We start from the raw sequence: 18,913 nt of genomic DNA on the forward strand, positions 1-18,913 counted from the left end.
ATAATGCATAGGTAGACAGAAATCACACTGTTATGATCCACTTGTAACTCAAAGTGCCACACCTTTAACTGTACATACCTTTAAGCACTGGTAGAATTCCAATATCCAATATCTGCTGTGTAACCAATATGAAACTAATGCATGTGGAAAATAATAATCTATGTAATCTAAGTATATGATTAACTGACGCAGTTTGTGGTGGATATGAACACGCTGGTTGCACAAACTACCTTTTTTTCTAATCCCGTTCATGTTCAGTTAATTTATGCACAAGAAAGTTTTATACCAAATAGTGCCATAAAAGCAGAAACTATTGTTTTAGTCTGTGAATAGGACAGCAAAACACTATCAGCCATCATTTAGCACGGCGTTTGCTTTTCATTTTATGACTTGTGTGCATTCGGTTTTAGTTTTAGGTAGTTGGGCAGGTTCAGGCAGTTTCATTGAGATGATTAATGGGACACGACTAAAATGTATTTATTTATTCATTCATTCGTTCAACTGATGTAACCACTTGTCCTGTGAAGGGTTGCGGGGGGGCTGGAGCCTATCCCAGCTGTCTAAAATGTATTTAGATTTTTTTTTAAATCTAAAAGTAGAATTCTAATTAAACTTAACCAGTAACAAATATGGACTTGACTTGTCTGACTCTTTCCGAACCTGGTGATTCCCCCAGCTCCTCTCTGCCCCATTCCAGTGATGGATGAAACATATAAAAAAGTAACTGTTGATTTTGTAGGACCGTTGCCAAAATCCAAGGGTGGAAATCAGTTTCTGCTAACCGTTATGTGTGTCTACACCAGGTTCCCTGAAGCCATCCCACTGTGGAAAATCACTGCTCCAGTCATTACCAAGGCCCTGGTAAAATTCTAGTAGTGCAAACTGATCAAGGCACCAATTTTAAGTCCAAGGTATTTGCTCAAGCACTGAAAACCTTAGTCATCACTCATGTCACCTATAGGTCTTACCTTCCTGAAAGCCAGGGTGCTCTAGAAAGATTCCATCAAACTATGAAGTCTATGTTGCGTAAGCACTGCCATGTGTCACAGAGGGATTGGGATGAAAGTGTTCCACTTGTTTTATTTGCCACCCGTGAAGCTGCACAGGAGTCACTGGGTTTCAGTCTGGCTGACCTAGCGTTCGGACATGTGGTCAGTGTCCCTTTAAAGGTCCTCAAGGAGCAACTGGCCATGCCAAAATCAAAGGTCAAGAGTATCACAGAGTATATCATCAAGCTCAAAGATCGTCTCCAAATAGCCTTTGGCAAGAGATGCCCTGGCCTCTACACAGAAAACGTAGACAGGAAATGCAGTAGCTCCTACGTTTAAGCCAGGAGACAAAGTTCTGCTGCCCACACCTGGTTCTGCCCTCTGCACTACATTTTCTGGTCCTTGTGTCGTACAGCAGAAACTCAGGGACACCAACTATGCCATCAAAACCCTTGACCACAGACGGGAGACGAGTGTGTACCATGTCAACATGATGCAGTTGTACCACTCCCGTGATGAAAAATGTGAAACCTCCTCAGTCCAAGAGGGGAAAGCTGCAGTCTCACCTGTGGCATCCATTTGGAAGGTGAGCTCTCCTGATTAGTGATGTGTAATGCCACGCCACAGGGGGCAAGGTTAAGCAACACCTCCCTCCCTGTGAGTCTCACCTCCCTTACGGCCAGCATGACGATGTGACCCAACTCATCTCTGATTCCCCGTGTCTGTTTAATGATATTCCTTCTCAAACTTCGGTCATTACTCATGACATTGTCTTAACTAACCCAACACCAATAAAGTAGCATGCCGATTGCGTTAGTCCAGCTAAGAGGGAAGTCCTGAAGAAAGAGGTTGACCATCTTGTGGAAAATGGCCTCCTCAATACCAAGTCTGATGGAAGCCCCAGGTTCTGCACTGACTTCCGCAAGTTGAACACAGCCCATCCATTACTCCTTATTGATGATTGTGTAGATGAGATTCGCCCCGCAACATACATCAGCAAACTTGGCATGTTGAAGAGATACTGGCAAGTTCCTTTAACTTCACGTGCATCTGACATTCCAGCTTTCGTGACCCCAGATAGTTTCCTACAGTATACCTTCATGCCCTTCGGTATGTGTAACACTCCTGCTACCTTTCAAAGGTTAGTAAACAAAGCACTGGGAGATGTTAAGGCCTATCTGGATGATAATGTTGTAAATTCTGCTGACTGGGCAACCCACATAGCTACACTGAGGGAAGTTGCATCTCTAACATTCAATCTTGCCAAATGTGAGTTTGGAAAAGGTACTGTCCTCTACCATGGCCAGCAGGTCGAGGGCAAGTGTGTCCTGCAGATGCAAGCATGAAGGCCATTGCTGCATTTCCTGTGCCGACCACCAGGAGAGGGCTAAGACGTTTCCTTGGGATGTCTGAATACTATCGGCGGTTCTGTAAAAACTTCTCCACCGTAGCGGCCCCACTGACAACTTCAACCAGTCCTTTGAAGCCGTTTAATTGGACTGGTGAGTGTACACAATCATTTGAGAGCCTGAAAGGTATGCTGTGTCATGCTCCTGTCCTGTCCTGTCTGCCCCAGATTTCTCCCTGCCATTCAAGCTTGAAGTAGATGCCAGCGCACTCGGAGCTGGAGCTGTCCTTCTACAGGAGGATGACCAGGGCATCGATCAGCCTGTGAGCTACTTTTCACGCAAATTTAATAAACATCAACTCAAGTACTCCACCATAGAAAAGGAAACTCTTGCACTGCAACATTTTGAGGTTTATGTTGGATCTAGTGCTAAGCCCATTAAGGTGTTCACTGACCATAACCTTCTAGTGTTTCTCTCCCGGATGTTCAACAACAACCAACGTCTTATGCGTTGGGCCTTGATTATTCAAAATTTCAATCTTGAAATCTCTCACAAAAAGGGGTTCGAAAATATTCTTGCGGATGCTTTGTCCCGTGCTATGTAATCTAGTCGTTAGAGATTACTTGTAGGATATAGTTCCAAACTTTGTTTAGACTTATATGAGTAGGGGCATTATGTGACAGGCAGGGTCAGGGGGCAGAATTGTTTGTGTACATGTATTTTCCCTCCTGTTCTTCTCTTACCCTCCTCCTCCTGACTGCTCTCAGGTAAAATCAACCTAACTAACCTATACAAGTGGAGAGCAGCTGGCCAATTTTGCCTGCAGTGATCATTTTCTACTCTCTGCCTGTGCTGCTGGTCGCGTGCTCCTGTGCTATGCTTCATTGAGTGAACTTTGTTGTTTAAAACTAGGCTTGTGGAGTGAGTATGTGTGGCTAGGTAAGTTTGGGGGTACCCCATACATTTTTCAATCACGTAGCACTCCTTTGTCCATAAACATGGGCTATTCAATGGGCGGCCCCCGGGCCGTGTCCGGCCCCTGAGGAATTTTGTACCGGCCCTTACAGTGTCGTGTAGTTATTACATATGGATAGTCTAATACAGCGCATGATTATGGCTAATTGTACATTCTCTCGTGCAGTAGGAGACGGTATGCACACGTTTAAGTCGGACCTATATTTTGAGAGACCGCACATGACCAATCAGTCGCCGTTCGCCGTTCGCGCTCGAGTGCAACGCTCTCTGAGCGCTGACTGTATATGTGGCTGGCTCTGACCGCTCTGACTTCTTTCTTTCAAGCACGAAGGTTGGCTAACAAGACAAAATATCTCTCTCTACTTAAAAAAAAAAATGAGTTCAGTAGTTGTCCATATCAAGAGGGCTGCCAACCGTCCCTTGAAAAACAGAATCGTTCCGTATTTAGAAACAAAAGTACGAAATCAAAAAATGTGTGTAAAATGTCAATGGAATGAATGAACAACAGGGCGCTTTATGTGAAAATTTACGGTAAATCCCAGGCCGTCTCCTGCTCTATGACCAATGAGCTGACAGCGGGAATCCCGCTCATCTCATTGGTCGAGGTACTGTTGTTTGCGAAGAAGATACCGGAAGACAACAAAGCAAACAATTTTTACTCGCACTTTCTGTTTGAACTTTTCTTATTGCACTTTTACAAGAGTAATGCTCTGCTTTCTTTTGTTTTATATTAATTTATACAGTTTTAAGTTAAGCAGGACAGGTTTCTGTTAATTTTGTTATTTTGTATTAAAACTAAATTGTTGAATAATAATTTGTTTTGCACGTGTTCATATCACTCAAAAATATGCATCTAATTCAATTCAGGTTTGAGTCAAATAGTTCAAAAATCGTTTCACACACAAAAAAAGGCTAAAAAAAATTCACCACACCGGGAAGGGTGAAGGCAATCGGGTCGACTGGCCCTGCCAGTGAGGTGTCCCTTATTTATTTTTCAGGGAGTTGGCAACCCTTTGTGCATATGTTGTTCTGCATTTACAAAATAGAATACATTGACTCCTTCAGTATGTTGTTGTAATTTCTTTATTTGTTACCGTGATTACTTTCTCTGGCCCCTTAGTTTGCCTCAGTTTCATGAGCTGGCTCCAATCCCAATTAACTGAATAGCCCTGCCATAAACACTAGGTTTTAGGGTTGGTGCCGCTTTTGTTTTTGGTTAAGCTCCATTCGTAGATAAGAGAGTCAGGGTTTTGTTTACATTTTGTTTCAAGTCTAGTCTCAGTTTAGGACCAGTTTTGTTGTATGTTTTTCACCACCGTTCCAATTGTATACCTGTATTAGTAGTTTTACTCAGTCAAAACATTTTTCTTTTTTTCCCCACACGACCTGTGGCTCCATTTATTTGATTGTTGTGTTTGTCTCTTTTCCCTTCAACCATCTAAGGAGTCGTAACAATGCCCATTTATGAATATTAACTGGTTTTGATGCTTTAGAAAGAGACCGTCTAGAGACTTACTTGCTACTATAGGAAAAAATCTAATAATTATCTTTAAAGATATGGTGCATTTGGTAGGAAATTTCCTCTACGTATATCACCTATCATCTAATATTAGCTTCGGCTGACGTTTAAATAACATTTCCCACAAAAACGGTGCATTTCATAGTCCACCTCGTAAAGGCATCCTGTTCTGTCCAGTTTGGACAGGAGGAGTAATTACAGCGTGTGCCCCCTCCTGCACGGCGAGCTCAAAGCCTGCTTTTCTTCAGAATCCGTGTCAGACTATAATCAAGGCCCAACGTGTCTCCTTTGCTCTCTGTGGATGCCATTTCCTGTGACCCCAATATTGCACCGCACACACACACACTTCAGTTGTGGAAACAAATGGCACAAAGCTTTGGAGATCTGGGTCAGCGTGTTACTAGTTTAGAGAGCAAAACTGTGCAGATATCAGTCTTCTGCTGGTCTGAATAATTATTTTATGCAAAATTACATTTGGTTTATTTTATTAAGCCTGAAATCTACCACTTGCTGAGTTTATGTTCTCCTTGAAGGAGACAAACTGGGTGTGAGCATCTCGAAAAATAATATATCACAATGTAGGAAACCAGTCTAGAGAGTTGACCCGAATAGAAAGGGCAACATCTGCATACTGAAAGAGGAATTTTGCTGATGGTGTTACCTGTTATGATGTCTTAGTAGTATGCCTGAAGGCACTGCAGGTGAACAGAACTCGGAGGCGTCCTATTTTCTGAGGCTCATTCTCATCGAAGGGCACTTGGAACTATGGCTGCATCAAGGTGAGCTTTATACCTACAAGAAGAAGAAGAAGGAGGCAACGACAAGTAAAGTAACAGACTATGAAACAAGAAATTGCAGTAACACTTTCTGAAATTTAATAAGCGATGACAGTGACACTCCCATCAGCTTCATTGGCGCAATCAGAGTGTCAGCTATGTTTTAGGAAAACATAATAGCTGGCACTCTGATGGGAGTGTCACTGGCATTATTACTGTTACAAATACTTAAACCAACGCAATGGAATAATTAAAAATTTTTACAACGTAGGAGGAAAAGGTGTACGTTAAATTCCAGTTATGCAAGTCTCTCAGGGAAGAAGAGAAGAATCAACTAAAAAGTCAGGTTATGCAAGTGTCACTCTCTTGCTGACTTCTGAACTTTTGCAACCTGAGAAGTATCCACACTGGTAGCTTTCTTTGTAAGAAACAAAACGACTTAAATGTACAGCATGATCTTAGCAAACAAACATGTAGACAATTCAAATGATCTCAGGGGGAGTTTGCAGACTGATTGATTGACGTGCCTGTCAGTATTACGACGAGAACTGTCACTGAATAACCTGTAGATAACTCTACCAGTTAGGCTGAGGTTTGGCACATTGTTCTTTAAATGGGCCTCAAAGGACTTTAAGTTAAGACAAGAAAATATGCAACGGTGTAGGGAAATTCTGCAAAAAAAAAGTGAATGAAACCAAGATCACACTTCCAAAATAGGAACACGTTTTACTCCAACAACGAGGCTAGTTTGGGAACACACACATATCACATCTGTTGATTTCAATGTAACCGTAGATGGAGTATACAGAGATCATCACAGGTTGGTAAAATGACCTCCCGGTGTTTGTTTTACTGTGTCTGCAGAACGTAAAAACTTAACTCGCACAGTAATGACTGGAGGTGAAAAGACATGTTAAAGATGAGGTGAACAAGAGTATGTTTCAATCCTTTCAATACAGTATATAAGTAAAAAAAATTCAGGAACAGGACTTGTTCCAACTCTGCAGTGACCCACTTTTGAGCAGATTATGCGTTGACAGCCGAACTATTTTCTTCCCTGAGGTGACAGCTTGGGTTTTTCGGCATGAACTGATTCAGTCAATCAGCTCACCTGTTTCCACTTGGTTTTTATCTCCACATCTAAACCATTCAGTTATCAGATCATCAGTGATAAATACTGATTTACATTTAAAGCATTCTTTGCAGAAGATCATGTTTTGGTTAGCACATTTGGCTTGTCTGTGGATTTTGCTTTACTATGTATGAAAAACTACCATTTTGAAAGAACTCAAATTGTTTTTTGTTATTCCTGACAATTTTCTTCATCTTTTTTTGATTTGCACAGTTTTTTCTTCCATCACAATAACCCAAAGTCACCATTTGGAGCCCCCTAACTATGATCGCAGCTTTGCTTCTGCACGAAGTTCTGAGAAAAGCCAGACATCAGTCCTGAGGAATTGTGAGATTATGTAGTAAATGCAGGCTGTTTAGCTGGAAGCCTTTGTCTTAGACCACGGGGGCAAACACACACACAAAACCGGATTATTGTGTGGAGAAAGCAGGGTGGGGTTCTTACCGTGTGTAGCTGTGAGCCAGTTGTTATCTTCACTTTCCAGGCCTGTTGCATTGCGCCCCTAAACTCAACTCAACGCTGCTGGGGAGACAAGGGGGGAAAAAGTCGAAACGCAGATGCGCAATTTAAATCAAACTGACATTTTAAGGTTGAATTTCAAGAGGTCCACATTTGGGTGCCATCTGACAAGAAAAGAGATACAAATCTGCACTGAGGCAAACTGGGTGAAAAGTTGTAAAGCCAAAAATAACTTCCAAGGATCACAGAAGATAACAGATTGGGAGAGTTTTTTTTGTTTTTGTTGTTTTTGAGATGGGGCAACACAGATATTGACAAACGGAGAAAATAAATTAAAAGTGTACACATTTTGTTATTTCATATTTAAAATGTGTTACTCTCTTGTGTATTTTCATAGGAGAAGATGGTGAAGCAGCACATACCTGTAATTCCCTTCTGTCGTCGACTTGCTTCTGCCCGGATTTCAATTAGTTTGATTTGACGCGTAATTTCGGGGTCTCTCGCTCCGGAGTTGTGCTTCCCTGAAAGACATGCGCGTCACCGGTGAGGGACTTTTTGACAGAGAAAATTTGCTGCGGGACCTTTTTCTCCAAGGATGACCGTGCCATAACTTTGCCTCTATGCACGGGACACTCTCAACTGCATCTTATGTCTCAGCCTCAGCATCGCTGGATGTGCCGAGGAGCCGCAGAGTGCAAAGCCTTCACTGAGGAGACCCACGTGACCGAGACGTAGCCATAAACCCCATCCGAAGGCTCGGAGGGTGGGAGGAGAACAAGAAAAACACCTCTGCGGTCAAAACATCAGAGCCACCGCAGACTTTAGCCAGGTCTTGCCCGAAGGCGATGCGCCACCAAGACGCACTGCACGCTCAATCTAATATGCGGATTAGCAGCCGTGAAAGCGAGATACTCGAGTTTGCCATTCAAAGATATTTGCAAGTAACATCTTACACATTGATACAGCGTCTAAAACCTTCTCAGCACACATTTGGCATCCATCTATTACCTTTTTCCTCACGCTCCTTCTCTCGTGTGAAACATCCCACCTCCAAGAATGCGTTTATAGCATCTGAATTAATGATTGCAAACACTGAAACCTGCTCCTCCATCTCCACTATCTCACGGCTGCCAGAGAAAGTGAATTGGTAAACCATGTAGCAACGAGCAAAGGAGAAAATAATGAATACTTAACACAGGAGAGGGCAGCACAAAGTCAAGTTAAACTTTATTATTGACTGTTATTCTGTGCATGACTGCCTTGGGGGAAAAAAAGGATTTTAACAAGAAGGCACACACACGTGCAGCATTAACACGGCTGGATATGACAGGACACCTCTTCTGTGCATAACATCAATGTAACAGCATTACTTACAGATTGTAGGTGTATGTATAGCATTTATTTAGTAAAACAAAAGAATAACACCCCAAAAATAAAAAGCATCCTCTGGTTTAAATAAGAAAAGCTGACATAAAGAAGAAAAAAAAAAGCTCATCAGTGTTGAAACTTGAGATTTCTCAGATTCTTTTGGATTGTGTGACTTCACTCGTGTGTCTACATGTACATTTCTTTACAATAAAACTCCTCGGCGGGCCCTGCCGTCTTCAAGACGCGATCTTGTGGACTGCTACTGTGATGGTCCCGTGACTCCTCACCAGAATGTTTCTGCAAAACAAATAAAAATCAAAAAAACATCCACGGTTAACAACAACTTCTCAAATATGGGGATTAGTCAAAGGAGACAGAGTTTAGGAAACACATTTTTTGTGATATCTTTCAGTCTTTCACCAGCAACATACTTGTACCTATGACTTATCAATATTGCATTATTTCCACAAAGGGTAATCTCAATTTCATAGACTCACCCAACCTGTTTTTTTTTTTCAACCGTTTCTCTTTATACTTATTGTTTACTGTTTTATTTGGATCCCCATTAGCTGCAGCAGAACTGCAGCTATTCTTCCTGGGGTCCGACATAATTCGTCTTATAGAGACAGATGTGGTTTGCAATTACAGGTCACAATTTACTGGAGGCAGCAAAGCAAAGGTGTTTTGTTAAAGGAGTCAGGAAAGTTAAATGCTCTTCAGGTGAAGTTGTGTTTGCGCCAGAAGCAATATCTGAACCTGCTGGCTATTGTCTGGTCGTGATATCTGTTTAATGAGATTCACGTTTTCCCTGTAGTGTCGCCGCAGACACTCATAATAATGAAACATATAAATACTGCAATAGGTCAATCATTGTGTTGCCTCATTTAGTGGTAGATAGTGATATAAAAGACATATATTTAAAAGAACAACTTCCAGATTGCAGCTTCAATGTTTGAACTCTATTAATAATCAGAGCAGAATAAAATGTTGCATGAGCAGAAGACTAATCACATCAACTAGTCAAAGTCAAGTCAAAGTCAAAGTCAGCTTTATTGTCAATTCTGACATGTGCAACACATAACAGGATTGAAATTTCTTTCCTCAAAGTACCTACGGTGCAGCAACTTAAAAGGAGCAGGGATCAGATTATTACCTAAAGTGTCAGTTGTCTTTAGTTTACACCCCAGTGACACAAAATGTCATCCTACTATACTTTAAAGAAAAGTCACAACAAGTCTAACACTTCCTAATTATAATAAGGAGTACTGTTAAGAATTTAAGTTGCAGATGCCGGTGCACCAGGTGGTGTTTTACAGGCTCCAGAAGGTGGCAGCACAGCCACAAAAATGAACTCCTTCAAGCAAAGTCAGATTTTCACATAATCTCTGATTTTGGATCTGTTCCAGCGGTGTCTTCAAGAGTTATTGATCTCCACGTATATTGATCAGAACCAAGATGGACATACCTTAACTTTACTGGGACGGACATGAAGGAGGAGAGAAGCAAGTCAGTCATGCAAAAAAGACAAAAGGTTTGTGTCAGTGCTCACCCTAACTCAGACTCCAGGCACACAGTCGGAGTGTCTGTCGGATCCCCGGTGAGAGCAGCGGCCTGTTTGGCCAGAACGGACACAACGCCGCCATGTTCATCAGATAAGGAGCCACGGCCTGGAAATCAAATAGAGTACGTAATGAAAACTACATTTAACTTTTGACTTCATCACATGCTGAATGACGGGGCGTCTTTTTGATAAGGAGAGATAATATGTAGAATTACTAACTTCCTGGAGTCTCAAGCGGTTCCCGTATAAACTCACAATGACGAAAACATTACGATAGCACAGTTACTGCACCTGTCCGGTCTGTCACATTAAGATAAAAATCTCAGTTTATTGTTTCTATGCTCTAGTTTTTATATGGTTGAAACACTTCTTGAGTATCGTGTTAATTAATGAGGTCAGTGGCTAGTTGTCTTTATGCTAAACAAAGCTACCTGCATGCTGACTCAATATTCGCATTTCCCTCTTCTCTCTTAAATCATCCAGGGCAGATAATTGAATTTGTTTTAATAAATCTAAAATGATTTGGTGGTTTGGTTCAGTCAGTAAAAGCCTAAAAAACTTTTTCCCTGTCAGTTGTCAGTGAGATACCTTATGCCTGTTACTTATTGTTGGTGATGCTCACAAATAACCTCACTTCCATGTTATTTTTTTATCAGCAAGGTTACTGAACATTTCACTTAACCCTGTTATTTAGCACGTATTTCTCCAGCAGTAATTCCAGGTATGAAGCAATTATTAACCCTGTGAATATGATGAAACTTTGCACGGCTCGTGACCCAGTTTGACACAACAAAGTGGGCAGCAAGTTGTTCGCGTTATTCAGAATTAAACACGTCTTTTCCAAGCATTTGCACTTGAGTTTTGGCGACTATAATGGAGCTGATAACTGCTTACTTTTTTTTTTTTTTAATCATTTGCTTAAATTGGCACAAACCCAATAAAAGCTGTGATAGTAGACCGTGAGAAAATGTCAAAAATGACCACAGGCTTGTAAAATGACCCCCCTCTGCAGCATTACTGTACTCAAATGTGTATTTGTGATACTGTGTCTGCAAAAAGTAAAAACTTGCTCGAGCAGTAATGACGTCACACAGTACACGTGCAAGTATCTTTAATTAAGCTTTGTGAATAAATTGGATTACAATCACTGTGTAAATCCTCACATGCATACTGTGAATATGTTTCATTATTCTGATATGGGATTATTAGAATTAATATTACAGAACTGATAACAGATGCACTATACCTTCCCCAGTCATAGCAGCACACTGACTTTAGAGCAGTTTCTCGTATGTGGTCGAATTTACAGGTATTTTCATTATAGTCATAACTTTATTTATGGGGGGGCCATTGAGTTTTACAAGCAATAGTCTCTGAATGTGGAGCAGATATTCATCACAGACAGAAAAGCTTCAGATGTTGTAAAGCAGAGGACACGAGGGACACTGTCACATTAAGATAAGCGTCTCAGTTTATTGTTTCTATGCTCTAGTTTTTTTATGGTTGAAACACTCCTTGAGTATCGTGTTAATTAATGAGGTCAGTAGCTAGTTGTCGTAAAGGCAAATATCAGATATCATTCAGGTATGTTTGAAAGGTCAATGAGGTGCTGGTAGAATTTAATATACATTTCGTACAATAAGTTATTTTTTATTTTGAATGTGCGTGAGTCCATTGTATGTAGACATTATAGTTTAAATTATAGTGCAGGGACAAGGAGAGACTCTGGCTGACTGAAACCTTTATGCAGACACCGTACGGACATTACATCAAGAATGACTACCTTTATGTCTTCTGTCATACTGACACAGCACATTAGACAGCTGTTGAGTTAAATGTTTATGAGCAACTAACTTATTTTCAGTACCCATGTAGCGATTATTTTAATAATTAACACTGCCCACTTGCTATCATAGAGAACCGGGGACATCAGAAATAAACTACATCCAAGAAGCTCCAAGAAGCAGGGACCAGTAACTTCCTGAAATGTGCAGTATGTTTGAATAACTATTAACCGTCTGAAGCATTTGTACAGTGATTTTAGAAGAGGTAACGTCAGTTTAGTATGCACGTACCATTTAGACAGGGGTATATAATGTGTAATTAACTCCTTTTAAGTTCTTTAATTTACTCTAAAGGTCTGTTTTACCATTTATCTTCTGTTAAAAAAAAGACCACAGGACACATGGACCATTTACTAGCTGCTTACTTTTTTACAACTCCTGTGTGATGTTATAGTTTAGCTAACTATTCATATATACACAGAGTTGTGTGGGCAAAGCGCAACACAGCAACTGTAATTGCTATTTTAGTACAATTTTATCTTAGGAAGTTTCCATTTTGTTTGAATTAATCATTTTGTGCGTAAGAATTCCCTGTTTAAACAAAATAAATATCATGGCTGTGTGTTGGTATTCGTTATTAATGCCGTTATAATACTTTTGTTATCAAGATTACTGTTTTAAATTGTACTGAGCAACGACAATTAATTGCGGAACCGTTATTGTTCTGTCTTATTAATTACTTATGATTGGCAACAAACATTGGCAAATTATAAGTAAACCTCTGACAAAACCAATAATTGCAACTTATAAGCTCTGTATATACGTCCAGTCGAGTCATATTTATTTCGGTCAATCTTTTCCGGGCACATACACCCTGACCCTGACCCTGCCCTCGGTAACGTGTCGGTTTAGGAGGCATGAGTTTTTAAAAGGATTGTCCTGTAATGTTAAGCAAGACAAAATAACTCTGTTGTCTTACAGCCCAGGTTGTGTCCTTGTTGATCCGTGCACAGCACTCCGACAACTGCTGGATTCTTCATGCTGCCAAAGACACAGAGCCGATAAGAGCGATAAGCAGTCTTTAGTGTCGCACAGTTTAAAATGCAAGCCGTACTAACATGTAGTTTTTAACTTACGTATCATCAAGATGATGTTCGAGGGTCGCCTCCATTTTAAACAACTAAATAATGGAGAAATTCGAGTTTGCAGTATGAAGATTTGTTGTTGTTTGCCTGCTTCTGCTGTGCTTCCGGGTACGGTCAGCTGACTGTCATGTGAACTACGAATCCCTATGAGGACCAAACTACACGAAGCGCGGTAAAATAATCGAACAGTAAGAACAAAATTAAAACGTGTATGTGAACTGTAAAATATTACTACTACTTCTACTTCTACTACTACTACTACTACTACTAATAATAATAATAATAATAATAATAGTAATAATAAAACCCCACTGCTTCATATTGTTCTACATCACTATCTCTCTTCATCCCAGGCCCTGTGAGAAATAGATTCTGATTTCTTGAGTTGTATGGATATAAAATGACATGAATTATCACATTAGTTATTTTTTCCTTTCTCCTGAATATATCAACTATATTGATAATTCAGTTCACATCATGTTCTCAAGTGTTGCTGAAGCAGATAAAAAATAAGCCAAGGATGCTGAAAACAGCTCTAGTCTAGACAGTGCTCCTCAGTCTTAAAGTAGTTATCTTGAGAAAGGTGTAATTTCTTTCCAGTGATCTTATTCATGAGAACTGAAATCATGTTTAGAAGCACAATAATCTCTGGATATTAATAGAATAACCACAACATAATGGCGCACATGTGACCCAGCATGATAAATACTGCACGTACAAACATAATATAAACTTCACCAACTCCCTTTTATTGAACATAAAATATTGCATTAATACTATGATTTTAAAGTGGGAACCTTGTTCCTTGCAGCTTCTTGTTGATGGATTTTGTTAATGTGTTTTCTTCAAAAGTTAGTTTGAGGCCTCTGGGCTCCCCTTCCTGCATGATTTCTGCAGCCTGTCCAAAAGACGGTGAGGCTTCAGTGCTGTTGCTGACAGGGCAGAAATGGGTGAATGTAATTATGTGGCCGCTGTGTTGGAGGAATCCATCACCTGCGTAGCAGCAGGGTAATGTCCTGCTGACTGACCCATGGGGTACGCTCCCCCTCCTTTCCTCTAATTCTCCCACCTTTGCCTCTCCTCTTCTCTTGCTCATATTTCTCTCTCGCAGCTTAAATCACAGCCCGATCGCTTCCGCTGACAACCAGCTGCTCATCACTGTCCGAGCACGCACGTAGGCAAACACACATACTGTACAAGTGCAGGTTCATGCGTGCAGAATAATTTACAAGAATGCATTCACATAACATCTTCCTTACTTGTCACACATGCTGTATGCATGGTAATGCATCACGATTAATATCAGATTATTAATATCATAACATATGGGCTCTTTACACATTAAATCTGCCAATGAGCTGGACCCCAAAATAGAGATGTGACTCAGAGTCGGTGTATCACCATCCTGCCATACTGTACAATGGCTACTGTAATTCAGCAACATCATGGCTCATTATTCCTATTCTGGTGTCCATTTAGTGACACTATAGCTTAGTAAGCAGACTAAGGAGTGAAAACAAGTCTCACCAGATTCTTCTCAGATTTTTGCTCATATTCTGAACAGAAACAAGTTTTTACAAAATATTTTCATGGTACAACAACTCATGTGACAAATAAGACTAGTTTTAATGTTCTAGGCATTATTCTCTTGTTGTGAAGCTTATCTGAAGACAGATGTCACTTTACCTGGCACTAAGGAATACATCATATAATAACATTTTGAGAAGTCTAACTTTTCTGTCTTTAAATGCTTCACGTGAAGCCTTGTCCATGACCCCACCTGTGGTAATTTAAGTGAACTGGTTAAAAAGCTTTGATTTCGATTAGTTTTGTGTTGTTTTCACAGAAAGCTCATCTGTCAGTGCCTTTTTTCTCGCAAAGATGTTTCAGATTTATTTTTAGTTCATATGAATTGCATCAATAGAGAGGTTTTCCATATGTTTTTCTTAGCTTGAACTACTTGTGCCATGGAAACAGTGAGAGCCTCAGTGTAGAAAGGATGTACAGTAAACCCTGCGCAACAGGAAAAGATCCACAATGATCCTCAATCAGGCGTCATCTGGGTGAGTAAGATGACGAAGCATCTGAGCAGACAGGCAGAGAGGGCGTGGGGAGATTTCAGGCATGAGGAGGGAAACGAGGGGGGAGGGGGTCGCAGGTGGATAAAGAGAGGGAGAGAGTGAGGCTCCCCTCTTTAAAGAGTTCTGAGAGCTTCATGACTGGCTGAAGAGTCGGGGATCCAGTGTGACGCCCCCAAGAGTCCGTTCCCAGTTGCTGTTGAGGGCGCTGAACTCGTCCAGTTCTCCTGTTGCTGTCATGGGCTTCAGGGCGGTGCTGCTGTCCTTCCTCCTGGTGTCCCTGAGCTGCTCCAGAGGAGCCGTCATCACGGGGGTGAGTGAGAACTTTCTGGCTAAGCTGCTCTCTGCTCAGTTTTTAGAGGCTTGTCAAATTAAAAATATAATTTAATCAGTAATATATGCAATCAAACTCATTTTTAAGATCCAAATATCATTAAGTTTTTGATTCAACAATTTATTGTGTTACATCTAAAAATAGAAAAAAAGATGGTCATGAGTGCATGGCAGTAACCACAAATGGTCTTCTTTTATCTGAGCTGCATTTCAAAACCCAAAGAACTTAAATTTACAGCAACATAAAACAGATAAAGGAAGCAAATCTTCACATCTGAAAAAGCAGTAGCCAACAGCAGCTTGGCATATTTGCATGAATAAGTGGATTATCAAAATTATTTACTTTTGATCAACTGATCAATTCATCAACCAACTGTTTTAGCGCTAATTCAGTCTATGCAACGAGAAGAAGTGTGCAGTACTTAACAGTCAGACTCCCATAGTCTTCCAGCATTTGATTTTTTGATATGGATTCCTTTTAGAAACATTTAACATATAAAGTGGTATACATATATATATTGTATGTGCATATATACAAAGAGAACCGTTTACTTCTCCGGATAATATTGTAAAATTTGATTACACATGACTCATGAGAGACCACATCCTCCTCCGCCTCAAGTCCGCAGGAAAAGCCGGCGGAAATTATTTGTGTCCTCTGATTGATATTCATTTGTAAATGGATTACAGAGATGACAGGCAGTGGATAAATAGCTTTCACTGTATGGACACGAATGGATCTCTCTATTAGCATAAATAAAAATTAAACAAATTCGCTTCAAAAGGGCTCTCCCTGCCTCTTTTATTCTTTTCTGTCTGTACCCCTGTCTGTACCGCAGGCCTGTGAGAGAGATATTCAGTGTGGGTTTGATCTTTGCTGTGCCGTCAGTCTGTGGCTGAGGGGTCTGAGGATGTGCGTCCCGAGAGGTGTGGAAGGGGATGAATGTCACCCTTTCAGCCACAAGGTAAGAAGAAATGTGATGTCAATAATCTTCGAGAGTCACAGCCTCTCCTTCGCACACGCAAACACACAGACTCTCGACCCCACACTTGTTTGGAGAAATTCAGATTGTATCATGTGCTGGCAGCTTGGCTGAAGCTTTAGAAAATCTGCTGATAACTGCAGAAGCTATCGATCTTCTCCACAGTGAACCGGGCGATCAGAGCCATACATCTCACTGATCATCTGGACAAGGCAACAATTAGTTCTGCCAGCACCACATCCGTCTCTGAAATTCAGACCTTTAAAGTGAAGCTTTTTAAGACCTGCAGCCCAGCTTGTCAGTTGATGAAGACGGATTTAAAACCTGCCACCATCACTTTCTCCCTTTTTTTATTTTTACACTTTCAGGTGCCCTATCTGGGGAAAAGGCAACATCACACCTGCCCCTGCCTCCCCCACTTGGTGTGCACCAGGTATACTGACAGCAAGTACAGATGCACTGACGACTTCAAAAACATGGACTTTTAACGGACACCCAAACACAGATGAATACGAGCACATCAGAGTGAAGAGAGAGCTGTGGATCGAAATCATCTTCACTGACTGTATTATTCATTTGTGTTCTCTATGCACTAAAATAAAATGTCTGGATTCTACTGATGCACACGACAAGCACATGAAAAGAGATGCGAAGACAGCGTAACTTACAAGCAAGAACCACAGTAGATATGAGTTACTTTATAATTAATAAACACAAAGTCACTTTGGAAATCTTTGTGTGAATCATCTACATTTATTTTCAGTCATTACATGTTAATTTAATCTGACAAATGTACAAATAGTATTGTTAATAAAGGTACAATAATGCTGTTGTGTGATATGTGCTCAGTGGAGGTGTTTTGTTTGACTAAATATAATGTGTAGAAAAAAAGTCAAGTGGTTTTAATCACAGTGTGATTGTAATGAAAGTCATGATCAGCATGCAAACAATGACCTTGTGCAAAATACCTGATCAGCAAAACATTTCCACCAGAAGATTTTTTTATAGGCAAATTTACTGTTTTTTTTATGCAGTTTTAAGTATAAATTTTAATCTTTCACTTTACGTCTTATAGAAGGAAAGTATAATAGATAACGGATATAAATACAAAATAATAGAGACATAAGCTGTGGCATTAGAGTGCTCACAGTAGTCAGCTACGATTGAGTACATTTACTCAAGTATTGCACCACATTAGGAAAACTGATGCAAATATTAAAAAGGCAAAATAGTAGCTATAGCAGAAAAGCATAAAAAAATTGATTTTAAGATGAAGACAAATAAAAAGGGCAGCTGGACATATAATAAAATGAGACAGAATTACTGTATTGCCCAGAGGACACTTATGAGTTTTGGATTTTGATGCAGATTATTCTAGGTTGCAGGTGCATGGAAAGTAAAAGTGAATTTCCAAAGTCGGCGCACATCTCAACACAATAAGGTCATCTGAGTGTGTTTGACAAAGGCTCATGTCAAAATGCAGCAGTGAAGTAATTTAAGGTACCGTCTGTCTGAGAGGGAGAGCGGCTTTAGCATTCAGCTCATAATGATAGGTATTATAGTGATCACCTGCAGCTGAGGCATGCACGGATAATATGTCAACACAACTAAATATTGATAGTCAATGAGCATCCTTCGTCTTCTATATCAGGGGTATTCAACTAAAATTTAAAGAGGAACATTTCTTGAAGCAAAGGTCCAGAAAACCATAATGTCTGACTATTTAGTGTGATATATATTTAAGTAGCCTAGTTGTATCAAGATCTGCATGTAATCAATTCAATATGACTAGAAAACTATTTGACAATATTATTGTCTCGCCACATCATATATGTATGTCTGCAGATATGTATAATGCTGTCTCATTAACTAAATAAAAGTGAGTTGGATTTCAAAATAAGAGAAAATAACTAAAATCTGAAAACTGTGCATGTTCAAATAAAATGCTTAACTTCAGAAAATTTAAAAAATAAATAAAAGCTTTATTTTTCCCTTTTCTGTTCCACATCTTGACTCAACAGTTTCCAGTCCAGTTTTACAGAAAATAAATCTCACACTCGTCTGTTTCTCTCTCTTTGTTTTCTCCACATCTATCGCTATTGTTATTTTTCTTTCTACCGTCTTATCGTGTTCCACTTGCCTCCAACTCTCTCATCTTACCGTCTGCGTCGTAGAGTCCCATTGTTTACCGCCTGGAACGCACAGACGTGATTGGCTGAGTGTTATCACGTGGGACGGCTTAACTCGCTTGCCATTGGTCTGTGAGTTTCCTCGTCCACTACAAAAACCACTACCGAAAGACGCGTCGGTTAAAATAAAAAATAAAATGAACAGTGTCCTGTGGCGACGTTAACATAAAATCGTTGCATTGCTATTTATTAATCATATCTGACAGCATATAAATTAAGAAAACTCAAAAGTAGTATTTAGGGTGATTTAAATAGATTAACTATAAAATAGTT

At 40.1% G+C, this 18,913-nt stretch overlaps 2 protein-coding genes across 2 annotated transcripts; one reads left to right on the plus strand and one right to left on the minus strand.

Annotated features, from left to right (window-relative positions):
• Positions 1-8,409: 8,409 nt before the first annotated feature.
• lamtor5 (late endosomal/lysosomal adaptor, MAPK and MTOR activator 5) lies at positions 8,410-13,278 on the minus strand. The gene is made up of 4 exons (XM_084553978.1): positions 13,049-13,278; positions 12,892-12,953; positions 10,117-10,234; positions 8,410-8,864 (listed from the first exon to the last, which is right to left on the minus strand). Exons 1-4 carry the CDS (start codon positions 13,081-13,083, stop codon positions 8,804-8,806), a joined length of 276 nt encoding a protein of 91 aa, XP_084410104.1. The 5' UTR covers positions 13,084-13,278; the 3' UTR covers positions 8,410-8,803.
• A 2,092-nt stretch (positions 13,279-15,370) lies between these two features.
• Positions 15,371-16,939, plus strand: prok1 (prokineticin 1; the record flags this gene model as incomplete). The annotated part of the gene is made up of 3 exons (XM_084554262.1): positions 15,371-15,448; positions 16,308-16,433; positions 16,820-16,939. The coding sequence occupies exons 1-3, from the start codon at positions 15,374-15,376 to the stop codon at positions 16,937-16,939; spliced, it is 321 nt and encodes a 106-aa protein (XP_084410388.1). The 5' UTR covers positions 15,371-15,373.
• Between the last annotated feature and the right edge of the window lie 1,974 nt (positions 16,940-18,913).

Source organism: Chelon labrosus (assembly GCF_963514085.1).
Source record: "Chelon labrosus genome assembly, chromosome: 10".
NCBI lineage: Eukaryota > Metazoa > Chordata > Actinopteri > Mugiliformes > Mugilidae > Chelon > Chelon labrosus.